This window comes from Sinocyclocheilus grahami, unplaced genomic scaffold (genome assembly GCF_001515645.1).
Source record: "Sinocyclocheilus grahami isolate Dianchi unplaced genomic scaffold, SAMN03320097.WGS_v1.1 scaffold873.1, whole genome shotgun sequence".
Taxonomy (NCBI): Eukaryota; Metazoa; Chordata; class Actinopteri; order Cypriniformes; family Cyprinidae; genus Sinocyclocheilus; species Sinocyclocheilus grahami.
In genome coordinates, this window is record NW_015506052.1 from 158,010 (window position 1) to 175,051 (window position 17,042).

Sequence of the window (17,042 nt, forward strand, 5' to 3'; positions counted from 1 at the left end):
TAAGGCTCCAGAATCCAACACATTCAGTGCAATTTGCTTTCCTTTAAATTAAATTTGCTAGCTTTTAAATGTTTTTGACAGTGATTTATAAGAAACAAAGATCCGTGTTTTTACTTGTCATACATTGGTGATACTGCAGTCATATTTTTCTTGGCTGAGTCTCGTGTATTTACGATTGCCAAAGCCTCCGCCTCGACTTCTCCAATTACCTTTCCACCGTCTGCATGGTTACCATGGCAATGGTTACCGATGGAGACCAGGAGTTCAGGGAGCTCGAGAGTGCGGCTGCAGGGAAACCAAGATTATTGAATGATGGAAGGTTAGTTAGGAATATTGCTGTACTTTTTACTTTAGATGTTTTTCTGAAGTGCCTGAAGAATAGCTCTTGAAGTCACTATTAATTTTGTTTATTGTTAATAAAGGCTAAAGATTTGGTTAAACAGATTAAACATAAGCACTTATTACTAGTGATGTTTAATCAGCTGAACAAGCATTATGTTGTTAAACAACAGTACAATACATTGAATGCACTGTGCTTTAGTCTCTCAGAGCCTCATTTTCGTTACTGTAATAAAAAAAAACTATAAACAAACATTACAAAACACACTATTTTTAAAGTATGATCATATAATGTTTGTTAAGACTGGTATGGTGCAGTTTCAGTGCTTACTAACCTTGTCTGTCTTAAAGGGATAGTTCATCCAAAAATTAGTTACTCACCCTCATGTCTTTCCAAACCCGTAAGACCTTCGTTCATCTACAGAACACAAATTAAGATATTTTTGATGAAATCCGAGCGCTTTCTGACCCTACATAGACAGCAACGAAATTGACACATTCAAGGCCCAGAAAGGTGGTAAGGACAACATTAAAAAAGTTCATGTGACATCAGTGGTTCAACCTTAATTTTATGAAGCTATGAGAATATTTTTTGTGCGCAAAGAAAACAAAAATAACAACTTTATTCAACAATCTCTTCACTTTCGTGTCCTTCTATGACATGCGTTCACGAGAGTACCTCGACGCATGCGGTGCTGCTGACGCACGAGCCAGCGTCCTATCCCTTTAAGTTCAACTTTGTTGCTGACTATTGCAAGATTTGCACAAGGTTACCGGAAAGAGATTAATCATATCAACTGTATATATACAAATGCTACATGGAACAAATTCAGTTCTAAGATTTAGAAAAAAAAAAAAAAGTAGTTTATTTGCTAATAAGTTCACCTTTTGTAGACATCCTAAAAGCAAGGTTTTATCATGTTTAGATTCTGGACTTCTGGCCAAGTTTGCAATATCAAGCAACATCTAACGTTTTAGAAAAGTTAAAGAATAGTTACAACAAAATATTCTTAAAATACCATTTATGGAACGTTCTTATATCTTTATTAATATTTGATATACGTTATCATAATACTGAAGGGAAAAAAAACAGTCTGATGTCAACATTCTCCAAACATCCTCCAAATGTTCAAATAACGTTATATTATGGCTAAAAGATTTAGTAGAATGTTGTAAGAAATATTTATTTTATTTTTATATACAAAGTATATATATTAGTCACCCCTCCTCTTGTTGTCTGGCTTCTATAATTTATTTTCATAGGCAGCAAACAGGCGATCCTGCCCCAGTGCTACGCCACAGATTAAAATGTGACAAAACTAAGCGGCAGCCACATTGATCATGCGGACAGGAGTGTCGGCTGGGGGAGTCAGACACACAATCTGGCTCTCCACCGGGAGATTGATGCACAAGGCCATTGTGTGTCACTCTGAAGAATACAATCGGCTGCTCTGGTTTTGTGTTTTTTCCCAGATGTTCGTTGTTGGAAAAGTGTTTGTGTGTTGCTCTGTTTAAGACTGAAAAAAAAGAATGTCAAGAGAGCAACTGTCGCTCTCAACAAGAATGAATGAAGCACATAGATTTTGAAATATTCACCTCAGTGGAACAGTTGTTTCTGCTGTTCATAACCGTTTTCATCATCAGCCGTTTGCAGACGAGACTCATTTGAATTCAGTCTTGAGGTCTCAGTCCAGTCTCACATATGATATGCTCCATGCAGCAGATGCTTACATGCCACTGAAATAAAAGTGCCTTTTCCACTTGGAAAAATTGATAAATAAAATGTTTAATATTTTTTTTTTTAAATATCCATGAAATGAAGACACCTTAAAATGACAAGAAATCTTATTGTGTAATCTCAGGCTATGCAATTTATTATTTTATGACTATTTTCCTACCTCATGTTTTGGTATTTTTGTCAACCCTGTTACTGACTGACACAAGCATTACTAGATACTATAGTTTAATTAGAACTCATATGCCACTGAATGATATAGGCAATAGTTCAATAAAATAGTGAGGGTGACCTGTAAAATGCTTGGATTTTACACAGACAATCTTTAAAAAAACAGGGTTAAACATAATCAATGTAATCCCTGTTAACCACATGCCAAAACCTGTTACTCTAAAAATTAACAGATTGACAGTAACAGGTTTGATGATTTCAAACAAATTTGCTCATTTCTAGCTAATAGTCAAGTTCACAAACACACATGTTGTACACTTTGAAAGGATTTTACTTGTATAAATAATTGTTTAAATTTACATTTTAAAAATGGTAACATGATTGACATTGCATGATTTTTGGCATGATATTTTAGAAGACTCCCAAAGAGAGCCCACATATTCAGGAGAACCTTGGTCGAACACACCAGAATTGATGCTGGTCCAAGTAGTCTCACCTTCTGACGCCATCATGGATGGACCACAATCTGATAAAAAAAACAAACAACAAAAAAATCTGCTGACGACTTGATAAAATAGCAAAATCCGGTCAGATTGCCAGACTGCAAAGCAATTTCTGGGAATCAGGATGCACAGATTTTTTTTTTTTTTTTTTTTTTTACACATTAAGACATTTAAAAGCTCTTGAAAGAAAAAGATAAACAATGGATTTGCCCATGTGTGCCAGGGTTTGTGGCTTCAGATCTTCAGAGATTTGTGTTGAGACATTAAGTAGCAAGTAAACTAGACATCCATTTTGCAGTTCTTTGCTAGAATACGGTGTAATGCGGGCCAGACTTCATGCCGCGAGTCTGGCTTTGTGAGACACTGCAAAAGGTGACATTTTCCAAAGAACCAAGTGAAATATAACCATTGCCTTTTACGTAATTGACATATGCCAAGTAAATACATAAATACATTTTTAGAACAGTGTTTCAACCTTCCATCCTGTTAAAGAAATTCAACATTATATCTGGTCATTAACATAGTAGCACCTCATCGCTCTCCGAGGATTCTGACGAGCTCTGCAGATATTCATAGCATCCCGCTAATGACTTTTCTGGAGATTGTCTCACGTCTTAATTACTTTGCTTTACCTGCTAGACAAGTTTTCTCCCTTAATCCCCTTTACATAACTCTGACTATAGAAGATTAGCCAAGATAAGTTCCATATCTAATTAACCCTAATGCTCCCCTCAGTGGTTTTCAACTCTCATTCTTGCTTTGCATCCAAGACCCTATAAAGCCCCTTCCAAATTGTTTCCTGTTGTCATATCGATTCATTAAAATTGGAAGACTTAAATGCCTGGAGATGCTGTGTAGATCATGTGGGAGACTCTTGTTCCCCCTAAAACTCAAATAATGGCAGATGCAAGGACCAGTGTGCATTAATGACTGCGGTGTCAACTGACAACATCTGTGCACTCTTAGAGTTTTTAGCTGCCTGAAATCTCTAGACGCCAGAACCAAATCAGAGCCATTAGCCCTGGTTTATCAGAGCATCTCTCGACCAGAGTGGGTGGGTTTTCCAGGCCTTCATAATAATGTTCACCGTAGGATTGGAAGGTCGGGGGGGGGATGTTAAATAGAAAAGGGAATATTTGCTCTCAAGTTCGGAAATGTAAATTTAATAGAATAATGACTGACAGCGATGACTGGCCAAGTAGCGCAGTCCATTACTTGGCAAGTAGGTGTGATTGCTGATATCACTGGAAATAGTGGAGATAGATCTAGTGTATTTTCCACCTCCTAGCGAGTACAATACTCATCATTGGCTAGCAACAGTTCTACAGACCTGGGATTCTTTGATCAACCCAAGGCTCATTGGAAAAATGTGCCTAGGGCATAATTTCTGCAAAATATTTTGTTGTATGTTTTGTGACACTTTCAACATTTTCAAAATGTTCAGTGAGTGGTGCTAAAAGCATGTTCAGTTTTATCTGAAACTGATGAATGTGAATGTAGCATAATTTTATTACATTGGCTGTTGTACATATCATGGCAGTTCAGAATTGAAATGTCTGGTGAGTGGCACATTTGAAAATAATGTACCGTTTACACTAAACCTAACCAATAATGTTAACAAAAACAAACATGAGATAAAAAACATGCCACTTAGCTGGTTTCTTCAAGTCTTTGAACAATTTTATTGTGACTCGTGTTTCACGTAACTCATACCCAAGCTCTTCGCAAGTGCAGTGCTGTAGCAGGTGTGCTAGCAAGCAAGCTTACTATGTCAGAACAGCCAAACATATAGAGCTGTCTATGTGATGCAAACATCAAAATGTGTTAATTTTCAAATCATGCACTATAGTAAAAATGTGTATTAATAAATAATTTGCACCTGTAATTATAATTTGTGAGTAAATGAACAAAAAATGTTGGTCTTTTACTGCCACTAGTGTTAATTTCAGCTATAAACTGCAGTGTTTTGTATGTATTGGCCTGTTTTTGAAAAAAAGAGGGTAGAGGCATACTGTACTTTCCAATAAGTTGTCTGTGAGTACTCAAATGCTTGACTTGAGATGTTTGCCCTTGTCTGTTGTTGTTGAACTGTTACTTGGATTGGAAGAAACTGATGAATGGTGAAAAAAGATAAGCTCCTGTCAAGATTGGAAATGGGTTATACTTTCCTGCAAGTATGCAGGTCTACTTTTTGAGACTTGGCTTGAGACTCTTGGCCAAGTCCTTTCTGAACCCTTACTAGCATATACTTACAAATTCTCACTGACGAAGGAACTGCAAAAATGAGCTTCGGTTTAGTGACAATCTATTTTTACACTTTTCTTCTGCGTGGCTTGAACTCCTGTAAGACTGACTAAGCATTTGTGACAGAACATTTTTTCCATGGGACGTCCAACAGCTGTTGTAGATGCCTGAGCCTGGCAGAGTTTTGTGAGATGAGGACTTGGAGATGGTTGTAGCCTTCAGATGATATCCCAACACACCGACTTCTGGGGAAATGCTGAGAGAATTTTCTCCTAGGGTGCCATGTTTCTTGACAGTGAATGTTTAGCCAGAAGCACTGGCAGACATTTAAAGTCAAGAGGGGAGCATTTTCCCTCAACCATTTGGACCGATATTGTTGCTAGCAGAGAAATATGCTGTTGAAATACAGTTAAATCTGTCAGTGTGGCAGAAGATTGTTGTGTCCGTCATGGCTTGTCATTGACCAAATTAAGAGCACGCAGTAATTCTACTGAAGGTTAAAATTAAGACTCTTTTAAGGTCACGTTTCACTATGCTGATCCACATATTAGCTGCGTTTTGCCATTGCCTGCCTGACTAAACAATTGGGTGCCGGATTGACCTCTTGCATTATTGCAAGAGGGCCCCAGCGTAGTAATTACAGTCCATCTCAAAATGTCAGCGAGAAGGGCAGAGCTGAGCAATGCTTTACTCCTGCAACTGTTAACTGTTCCTCTCTCTTACAAGAGCTTATTTAAAGAAATGTGCCACAAGGTGTGAACAAGCGGATTGCGACTTCACCCACCAGTGCTAATTTACCACTGTAATGAGCATGCAGTGATGCATGATTATCAGGCAATTATATTTGGTTACCATGCAAACAGGGTGCATCATGGGACTTCAATAAATACAGAGAAAAACAGCATCACAGAAAGAGAGCTCTGGTTTCCAAATGGCAGCCTTTACTCTAACACCAGCCCTTTTGTTTCCGATTTCCATGAATATTAAAAGGCTCTCTGTTCTTATGCCTGGAGTGTCATCTGGCATAAAAATTTGAGATTCAATTGCATTTACAGTCAAAAATAAATTATTATTACCATCAGATGAAGTTATTGGAGTGTGAGTAAGAATTGATTTAATTGTTCAGATGTATCCAAGCTCCCTTAACGAACTGAGAGGGGGCGGGTTAGATTGAGCATCCCTATGAGAGAAGAGACTAATGATCGATGACCAATGATCAACCACATTCTCGCCAGAATTCAGTGGAGTGCCTGTGTGTTAATGTCTATGTACTCTCATGCCAGAATTCAGCCTGGGTAATACCTTTACGCCTGTTTTGTTTTGCGTTTTTTTGAATATGTATCTTATTAAAATAAGCTCTGTTTAACAGTAGTTGGTTCTAATTAAAAAATTGGACACCCTAAGGCCATGTCCACATGTACACGGGTATTTTTATAAAATAAGGTTTTTCCTCCTCCTGTTTTTAAAAAAATCTCCAGCCACATGAAAAAGCAAAAGCATGCCTTGAAGCACTGTCAAGAGCATGCCAAGCCAACAGGTGGCAATATAATCTCAACCGCAATGTTGGCCAATCAGAAGCCTGAAAAAGTTTTCAGTTGGCGGATATAACAGCACATGCTCCGATGTCACAAGCCAAAATTTTTTGAAAATCTTCATCCTGGCAGGAGTTTTCCAAAATGTTTGGTTTCAGTGACCTGGTGCTGCGTTTGTGTGTGGACGAACGGCCAAACTGCATAGAAAAAGCTACGGTTTTGAAAATACCCGCGTTTGTGTTGACAGGGCCTAAGAAATTAATAGTGTTTTTGTGGAGAGTCATAAAAATGGCATGCACTCACAGATGAAGACTGTAGTCATAATTAATTAATTAATTATAAATGGTGCAGCATTTCACTAAATAACAGAGATAATCCTCATACTCCTGCCTGTACATAAATCAGAGAGCCTTCTGACCGTGCATAGACAGCAACGGAACTACCATGGTCAAGGTCCAGTAACGTAGTAAGGGCATTGTTAAAATAGTCCATGTGACATCCGTCGTTCAGCTGTAAATTATGAAGCTACGAGAACACATTTTGTGTACAAAGAAAACAACAACAAAAAATTGTTTATTAAACAATTCTTTACAATTCTAAACAATTCTATTTCAACTATGTCCTACGTTTCTGGGCCTAGGACGTTGTAGTTGCATTGCTGTGTATGCAGGATCAGAAAGCTCTCGGATTTAATCAAAAATATCTTAATTTGTGCTCTAAAGATTAACGGATATTTTACGGGTTTGGAACGACATGTGGGTTAGTAATTAATTACAGAATTAGCATTTGTGGGTGAACTATCCCTTTAATAGCAGCGCAGTGTCTAACACCATTATGGTATTGGTATTTAAAGTGCACAAAGAGTAGTGATGCTAACTCTGTCTAAAGGACTACTAAATCTCTCATTAAATGATCAACAAAAATGTGACATCATCATGGTACATCCAGGAATCTCTGTAGTCCTTGATAATTCGTCATCCGGAATATCCTATACCCGGAAATCTCTGTGCGATGCATGTGACTCATGATCTTAAATTACTGGAGAGCAGCTCCATATATCCCAATAGTGGTTCCTTTTTTTATTTTTAAATGTGTTGTTACCGTAAACTTGCCTGCATTAAGGCTAAGGGAATTAAATCACTTCATTAACTATGAACTTGATTTCTGCAAGTAGTGAACTTGAGCCTTTAACGCTCACTTAGTTTTTCCCTCCCTATTGTCCAATGTGTGTAATGAGGTCACGTCTGTTGGAATGATGTCCATGTCTCTGGGGTGCTGTGCGTTCTGGTCGACTCTCACTAACTCTTTGCTAATACCCGGCCGTAAGTCCAAGGGACAGCCAAATTGCTGGATAAATCTGCCCTTTATGCAAAGTCAGAGCCAGGAGGAACAGACAGACAGATAGAGAGAGGGGTGGAAGGGAGAGTGAACAGATCAACTGGACATATTGTGCTCTGTGTGTGTTGAGAGGGGGTGGACGCACAGCCTGAGTCAGTATTAAAGGCCACGGTGACACCCGCGTGGAAGATTCTTACTCAATTTTCTCAGGCCAAATGTAATCAGGTCAGAGGAACAAACTGGAATCCAGAATCTTCTTTCGGTCTAAGCTGACTTATTAGTATGAGCTCAAGGTTTAATTTAAAATTTCATTTGAATTTCACATCAAGCCAGATAAAAAGGATTTAAATTGATATCAGGTTGTGATATCAAGATATTGATTATGAACAATGATGCTGCATCAAATATGGACCTCTCAATCAGTTTTAGCAAAGAGCAGCTCACTAAGTCAGCATTTCAGGTTTTGATACAGAGTTGTTTTTCTTCTGGTCTTTGAAGGCCATAATTGGGCAAAACTTTCACTTTGGTTCTCTCCTCCCTTCAGATCTGTCAGTCTAAAAGCTGATGTCTCTTTCAAAACCCAAGGAAAAACAGCCTCTATGGTCAAGTAAAAGTCTCCCCTGAGAGAGAACGAAAAAGAGAGACAAAAAAAAGGAGACAGGCGGGGTATCCGACTCTGATCCGTGCTAGGACTGAAGTGGGAGGAGGCAGGTGGCACAACACATGGCATTTAAACATCATACTGTGTGAAGAGACGGCAGCATGCAGCTCTCGGCGCAGGCATCCAGTCCGACTCTAATAAGCCCACTAGCATGTCAGAGTCACCCAGAGATCCCTGTGGGTAACAGAGCTTCCCATCTTCCCACATCCCAACACCCAGGAGTCCCAGACTGAATAGATGCCAGAGCGTCTGCATGTATCTTTCAGTCCTTAGCTCTGTTCCAAAACCTAGTCAGCTGCCTGCATAGGCAATGGAACCTCATCCCTGCCAGTCATTAAAAAAAAAGAAAAAAAGATCTAGCTGGTTATAGCTAGCTTCCCTGTCTGATCAGTTCACAACTATCCAAAAATGGCAGTTTTGTTCTGGATTGGCTTTTACACATCCTACCGATGTGCATGTGCTGCTGCAATCACGGGTCTCAGATTTCAAATTAATCTAAAGTATCTAAAAGCAGGTGCAACAATGCAAACACTTTACCAGTTGGCTCTTTCATTTAGAAGGCTGGACATGCATTGCTAGACCTGTAATATTGTGCATTGCAGTTTGTACCATTCATAGCAAAATGAGTGAAGTCTTTTGGGTTGATTTCAACAGAGTTTGGCTTTAGCATGTTGCTAATCTGACAATGCAATATTTTAATAAGCATAAAAATGTAGGCATCAAGTGTCTTGTTTTAATTAGATGTTTGCCGCAGTGCATTCTGGGATTGCCCTCTGCTAAAAGCATGCAACTTACTCTTGTGTGTGTGCATCGTATTATACGCTTACAAGATATGTCCTTTTACTTAATGTGGCATGTGTTTTGAATGCCTGTGTCTGTGTACGTTCCATGTTATTTTTGCCAAAGAGATAAATGTAGTCTGTGCCTCTGACGTTGACGTCGACTTTGCCAGCTTTGGGAGTTGTTTTCCTGGGCGCAGATGGTAGGAACAGAGTGAAGCAGGTGCTGGGTGAGGTTCGTCTGTGTTGTGTTGTTTTTCTATCCCAGAGTTCGTCCTAAAGGCATGGCTTCCTCTGCTGTGATCACCTGGTGAACAGACGACGGGGATGATTTTCACTGGCCGTCCATGTTGCTGGAGGTGTGATTTAGTTTATCTGCCCCGCTGTGAGACACTTTACTCTGGTAAATGTCTCATCATTAAAATGTAATGAGAACTAGATTTAGGGAGTGTTGCTTGCTACTGCCACAAGGCTAATGTATCTAAATGGTTTTCAGTATGTCAATATATGTTTGCTAATTTGTTCTGAATTATTATTTTGTTGCTCCTCTGGGTGGTTGCTAGAGTGTTGTGAAGAGGTTTTTGAGCACCTCCATTATTCACCAGGCAGAAAATTGTTTTGTACACCTGACTTTGGAGGCTGGGTTTAAAAGGATGTTTTTGAAAATATAGTGCATTTTAACTGTGAGAGATTAATATTATAATAAAATGCCTACATGCTGTTCATATTCTGTTATTTTTCATCTGAGTATTTTTATCTGAGTTCTCCTAAGACTGTGCTTTGATTGTTTGAGCTGTAGGTTGTGTATTGTGCATCTCCGTAATGGAACGGCTTCAAAAGATATTACTAATATACCAGATGGTCTCAGAAGTCTGTCATGCATTATGGTTTTGTTTATTCTTCATTATCTTTTAAACAGAATATTACTGGATGTCTGGAGACCTCTTGTTGCCTGGCCAGATGTTTGCTTGGGTGATGGCATGTTTGGCGCATGAATTAAAAACAAAAACAAATAATAATAATAATAATAATAATAATAATAATAATAAAAACACCACTTACTGTGTACTGATGTTTGAACATATTCATCTTCCTTGAAAAAAAGTGCTGTGGTGGTATAGCAGGGTGTAGTTACTGTATGGTGATACCATGGTTATTAATGATTACCATATGTCATGGTTTTCCATAGTACTCCAATGTACTTCAAAGAATTAAAAAAAAAAAAGTGTTAACATGGTACAATGTCCAAAAGCTATCCCATTTGATCTGTGATATTAAGCAATATAACTGGCCATTTTCTATTGTTCTGACATTATCCACAGCATTAAAAAGAATGAGAGGGAGAGGAAGAAACCATTTTTCCTGCACAGCTTGACTTTTGTTTTGCTGTCTGGTTTAGTGTTTCCATTTTCATTCATGAAATTTGCCAACCGGCCCCATTGTTTTCAAGCTTAAGACAACAGACAATGTTCACAGAGACTCCCATGAGTGTTTGAAAGTTTAAAGAATGGCTTAGCCTCTCTCATTTTTCTGCATTTAACTTTAAGGGAAGTTTACTTTCAGTGGCTGAGGTCCTGCTGGAGATTAATGAACACATTTGGTTGGGGCTGCATTGTTCCCATCAAAAATACCCATCTACAGCGCTATGATTTATGGACAGCTGGCAGTGCATGAGCTGTAATTTGAGAGGAGTTTGTTTTTCCTCAAGAAGATGGAATTTTAAAATTCTGAGATTAATAACACCACTCTAGTCATTTTATATAGTACTGCAGGGAAGAAAATAGAGGGTAGATAAGAGCGGAAGGTACAGAGCAGAATATTTTGCCTTTGGATGCCATGTGCAATAGCTGTGAGACTAGTGTGTGTTCAGAGGTTTTTAGTCATTGATGTCACTTCCTGCACTAATTGTGACTTTTGAATCTGTGCGTAAATTCAGCATGAAATGTGCAGGCGAGTATTATATCAAAACATTTGATCAGCAGTTGCTGAATATTCATCTTGAGTAAGTCAGCTTCTGATCCTTATTTTCTTCCTCTGCTTTGATATGCTGTGCAGTTCACATAGTTGAATTAACGCAGTGCACATTCTCATAGGAAAGACAAATCTCAAATGAGATCTCTATGATATCTTCATTTATTTTCTTTTTTTTTAATGAGAATAATGGAGAGCAAATGGAGAGTTTTTTTTTCTTTAGGCTCTTAATGTTTCTTGTGAGAAAAAAGGTGAGGTCTTAGATGTGTTTTCTTTAGAGTTGCTGAAGATCTCAGTGTCTCAAAATGAGCTCAGAGGGATTTTCTTTCCACCAGCACTAGCAATATATTAACCTCAAAAGTCAGTTTTGTGCCCTGGGCCATTGAACGGGCCCTGATACCCCCATAGGAGTGTTTGTGGAGTCATGGGTCTTGGTTGTAATGTATGATACATGTGTGTATATATATATATATATATATATATATATATAAAGCATTCTCTGAGCAATAACATTTTATATACAATTCCAAATCACACTGGTTTTGAGAGGAACTCTCATGGAAATACATGACACAGAACAGAATGCAGTATCACTTAGTATTCATGTCATTGTTTCAAATAATGTTTCATGTTTAGGCTAATTAAAAATATTATGCTGTTCACTTTATCTGTCAGCTCAGTACCACTCTTTTTTGAACAAAACTGCAGATTTAAGAGTATTACACACAAACGGCTCAAGAGAGAGGAAATCTTTGATGTCCCTGACACGCCATGAAATGAGACAAACCATGCAGCAATGAATCTTCAGCTGTTTTATGTGTATTGTACCTTTAGGCCAGACACTCGAGCTGGAGAAGTAACAAGCAAAGCTCAGTGGCTCCTTACAAGACAGTGAAACAAGAGCAACGTTTGAAGTCTGTGGCCATGCATCATGTATTACTGTAGTTTACCAAATACATTCTTAATTATATGCCCCTTGCTTACCTATCAAGAAAGACGTAGTCACGCTAAAGCATGACAGTTCAATTGATGGTCAACGGCAACTACTAATCAGGCTACTACAGCTTCTATTTACATGCATGGGGAAATACCAACACCTCGGAAAGTTTACTAACTTTCACATGTCAAATCACTATAAAATCTGACAAAATTAGCTTGCTAGCATGAATATCAACAGGTTGATCAAGTAGGACATTGTCACAGATGAACATTCCTTTTCTGGGTGTCCAATACTGCTCTTGAAGGGTCACTGTCCTGCCTAATCCTAATTAAACAAACTTGAACCAGCTAATCAAGGTCTACATGATTACTAGAAACTTCCAGGCAAGTGTGTTTGTGCAGCTTACTGCTAAACTCTACAGGACAGTGGTCATTCAGTAGCAGGTTTGGACACCCCTCTTCTTATTTGTGGGTGCCCAGTCCTGCTCCCGGAGGGCCAACGTCTTGTTGAGTTTAGTTCCAACTTGCACCAACACACCTGTATGGAAATTTCCAGCACTCTTCAAGACTTGGTTACATGGTACAGGTGTATTTTATTGATGTCATACCTAAACATTGCATGACATTGACCTCCAGAAACAGGAATGGGCACCCCTGTTCAAGTATAACTGGGTTCCTAAAGATTTTAGCTCTAACCAACTCCAACAAACTTGCCTAGAAAATTCTAGTGAGTTTAAAGACATTAAGCTTGTTTGAGATGCATCAGCGTTGCGCAGACCGATCGGCATATGACATCAGAGAGCAAGAGCAATTCAAAATAATAAAGAGTCGCCTGCTCTCCATTCGCTCTCGAGGTACTTTGGTGTCATACGCCGATCGGTCTGCGCAACGCTAATGCATCTTGAACAAGCCTAGCAATACAGAGATTCAGGTGTGTTGAATTAGTGTTGGAGCTATACTCTACAGGATAGTGACCCTACAGGAGCAAGTTTAGAAACCTGGGCATAGGACTTCAACAACATTCTTGTCAACCTATCTGTACCCTCTGATTTCAGAGGTAATTATTGGTTAGGGTTTGGGTTGAGTTCGGGTTAGGACAGCAGTGTTGTTCCAGGTCCAAGAAAAACTATGTTGATTTAGGAGCACCTGCTTTATGGAAAATCCTGGTGACCACTAACCTTCAGAGTTTGTTTATAACCCTATTAAAGCACACCTGAACCAGCAAATTAAGGTCTTTGGGATTTCTAGAAACTTCCTGGCAAGTGTGTTGGGGCAGGTTGGAGATAAACTCAAGGGCCCAGTTTCACAAACGGGCCTTAACTTAAGCCAGGACTAGGACTTAGTTAAATTAAGATATTTAAGCAGCTTTTATAAAAAAATGCCTTAGAAGAAAATGTTACAGTTGTGCATCTTAAGACAGAAAAATGGCACTGACATATTTTTAAGTGCAAGATATTTTCAGTTGAGACAGCTCAAACATGCATTTTAGTCTGGGACTAGCCTTAAGCCTTATCTGTGAAACCGGGGGTAGGAGTCCTCTAGGAGCAGGATTAGTCACCCCTGTCCTACAGCCTCCTGGAATGCTCCCATCAATTTTCAGATTGGTGTCTCCTCATAGAGTCTTGAGCAGTTAGTTCATTGTTGAAATGGTTGTAATTTTAGAATAGTTCATGGTGGGGAAATTTGGAATTCTGATGTTTCTCTCTCGTCCTTTCTCTTCCAGGGTGGTCTGATTGCTCTCCTGTTACTTATCCTACTCTTCACGCTGGTACTCTACACCCGTCAGCGCTGGTGCAGGCGTCGACGTGCCCCTCAGAAGAGTGCAAGCACTGAGGCCACACATGAGATTCACTACATCCCTTCTGTTCTTTTGGGTCCTCCGCAGAGCAGGGACAGCTTCCGTGGGCCCAGACCCCTCCAGCACAGCTCCGTCATCGGTATGCCTATCCGTGAGACACCCATCCTCGACGACTGTGACTGTGAAGAGGACGAGCAGCCTGGACATCTGCTAGATGGGAAAGCACATCTAGAAGATGACTTGTGCAGCCAGGGGACCCACAGCGTGAATAGCTTTGGGAAAGGGATGGGAGAGGTGAACCACAAACACAGTCTGGATAAGAGAGGTGAGAGCTTCATCATTACTGTGGCACTGTCTGTTGTATATAAGTTACAAAAGGTATATTTATGAGAATACATGTGGACAGTTGAGATGTTTAGATCTGATTTGAGCATATCTAGGGGGTTGATGTGAAGTCACCTGCCAACCATAGGCTAATTATAGCCATTGACCTGAATTCATTGTAAGACATAGACTGAGAGAACCAGGCAGGAGAGAGAGAGCCATTGACTCTTAGGTGATGAGTCGGTTAGATTTCCATCCCAGGAGAGAACAGTCAAGGCCAAAGTGTCTGATTACAAGACGTATATTCAATATGGACTTAACAAGTTCTGTCTTTGTTTTTGAATAGTGCTTTCAAGATCTACCGTTCGTTTGTTCATTCATTTAATAATATATGCATATTGTTTTATCCATTTGGTCTCTGTGTTCAGTAAGTATAGAATGCCCCATTTAATAGTTAGCCTGCAGTGATATTTTTTATGATAAAGCAAAACATTAATTTATTACTGTACAAAAAAACATTATTTGTCTTGTTTATAAATTTCTCTGCTTCCGAGAATTGTACCCAGTTTGATTTGTCAGTAACAGAGACATATGAGTTGCTTAACAACATAGATTAAATGCATTTTGCATTTTATTTAGTCATTAGTTATGATTACTGTCTTGATGCACTGTAATTCATAACAGAGTCCTCAGTGTCATTGGGGGAAGAAAAAAAAAAAGACTGAGGGCTGATGAGGGTGCTTGAATCATCAAATCTGGCCTCATGTTAAGTAGATCACAAATGGTTGAAAGGTCACATTGATGGGGTAACGCCTTCAACTCTACACTGGTTTCAAGTATGAAATGAGCTTTTCTTGTGAATTTTAAACAGTTAAATATTCTCAATTTATCAATGGGTGACCTCAGCAACTGCTGAATTAATCAATCCTAAGATAGAAGAGATGTAGAAATATGATGATGTGTTATTTAAGGAGGGTCTGAAATTGTTATTTCTGTTTCTGTAAGCCTGTATGGCAGCTGGTAAATTGCTACAATGAAGTCATGTTAATTAGTTAACACAACATTCATAATAAATGAATGAGTGAATAAATGAATGAATGAATACATAAATCAGGATGAAAATAAGTATTATATTTTAAGATAATATATGCTTATCCCCCACCATTTATTAGTGAAAAATGCATTTGCAGGAATCTCTGACTTTACATTTGCTTTCAATAGTTATGTTTAATAGTTACTTTTTACTTGTTTTATAATGTTGTTGAGCTAATGTTTATTGTGTTATTTTAGTGTCATCTCTGTTACCCTAAGGGTGTTTTTGTCTTTGTGCTGTCTGTACATTTTTATTAGCCAGTTCTTGGAAAGGCCGTTGTTGCTGAACTTTAATTATAATATTTTAATTAACCACCTGTATTGTTATAATGCTTATCCATTTATTGTAAGGTACAAAACAGATTTTAATTGTTAAAATACATTATTAGCCTACATTAATATTAACATAAACATTCCCAATATCCAATACACAGGTGCCTTCTTATAATTCCTGAAACATTGTGAATTTCTCGTCGCAAAGCTGGCAGTTTTTCACTGTAAATTGAGCAGGATTTGTCTTACTGCGTGTGTTGTTCTGTGTGTGTCTCTAATTGCCCACAGATGCACCTGGATTTAAGTGAAGGACAAGCATTGTATTTGTATTCTTGCATTAATGCATAGTCAATAATGTAATGTTTTGGATAAGATCTGTTGTTTACTTTATATAAGTGTGCAGCACAATTTAATTGGCTCTTGCAGTCTGGAGCCTGTGGCGCTGATATTGGCGCGTGTCTGTGGATGAAGGATGAGGATCCATCTGAGTGATGTTGACAAACAGAAGGAGGTAAAGGCTGAATAAATAATGAAGCACATTTTCCTGGCGTCAGGCCCACACTTGCTCCGGGACTTCCATATTGGATCCAGCTCTCCAGCTTTCATTATTATTCCAATTAATTCAGCGTAATATATAGGTGGGGACCATACATACAAATGTGTCCCTAAATCTGGAAAAATAAATCAGATCAACAAATCGCGTTGGAGCAGTTTTTTTTTTTTTTTTTTGCTTTATTTGGACAAATAGCACAGTAATGAGCCCTTTGTAAATGCTCCTCTAATTTCTTACAGCACATAAATAGTAAAAAACAACAACATGTTGAACAACATGTGTTTGAATGTGCAATTGCAGAGTAATTCAAATCTTCATAATAAAATTAAAAATTGTAGATAATACGCTTTCATTACTGTTTCCTAAAACACTGTTTCCTCGTACACTTCTAAGTTCACTTTCACAAGAATTACTGATACTTTTTTTTTAATAATCATGTTTTAAATACATTTTTTTGCATTTTACAAACATGTGTTGACTAATTGAAGCACAAGTATTGTATTACAATTTTAACAGTGATGTTAACTTTAAATGTAATATTGAATAACACATTTTAAATGTTTTTGTTTACTTCATCATACACATGACATACACGTTTCATTAGAAATTGTATTAAAGTACATTTTAGATTTCCATAAATGCTTGTCAGTACATCTAGCAGTACTTTAACCATATTCCAAAGACATTCAATTTATAACATCACACATATAGATGTATTTAAGTCCTACTATAGCACTTTTTCATTTAACCACACTGTCTGAAAACAGTTAGTTAACACTTAAGTATATTA

General features: G+C 38.2%; 1 protein-coding gene across 1 annotated transcript in view; it reads left to right on the forward strand.

Moving 5' to 3' along the window:
• The first annotated feature begins 233 nt into the window (after nt 1-233).
• The window catches only part of LOC107563407 (astrotactin-2-like), a 299,199-nt gene continuing 282,390 nt past the window's right edge, over nt 234-17,042 (forward strand). Inside the window, exons 1-3 of the mRNA XM_016248278.1 lie at nt 234-319; nt 3,724-3,802; nt 13,936-14,335. Of these exons, the coding sequence (XP_016103764.1) occupies nt 234-319; nt 3,724-3,802; nt 13,936-14,335 (565 nt within the window). The remainder of the gene's footprint in view (nt 320-3,723; nt 3,803-13,935; nt 14,336-17,042) is intronic.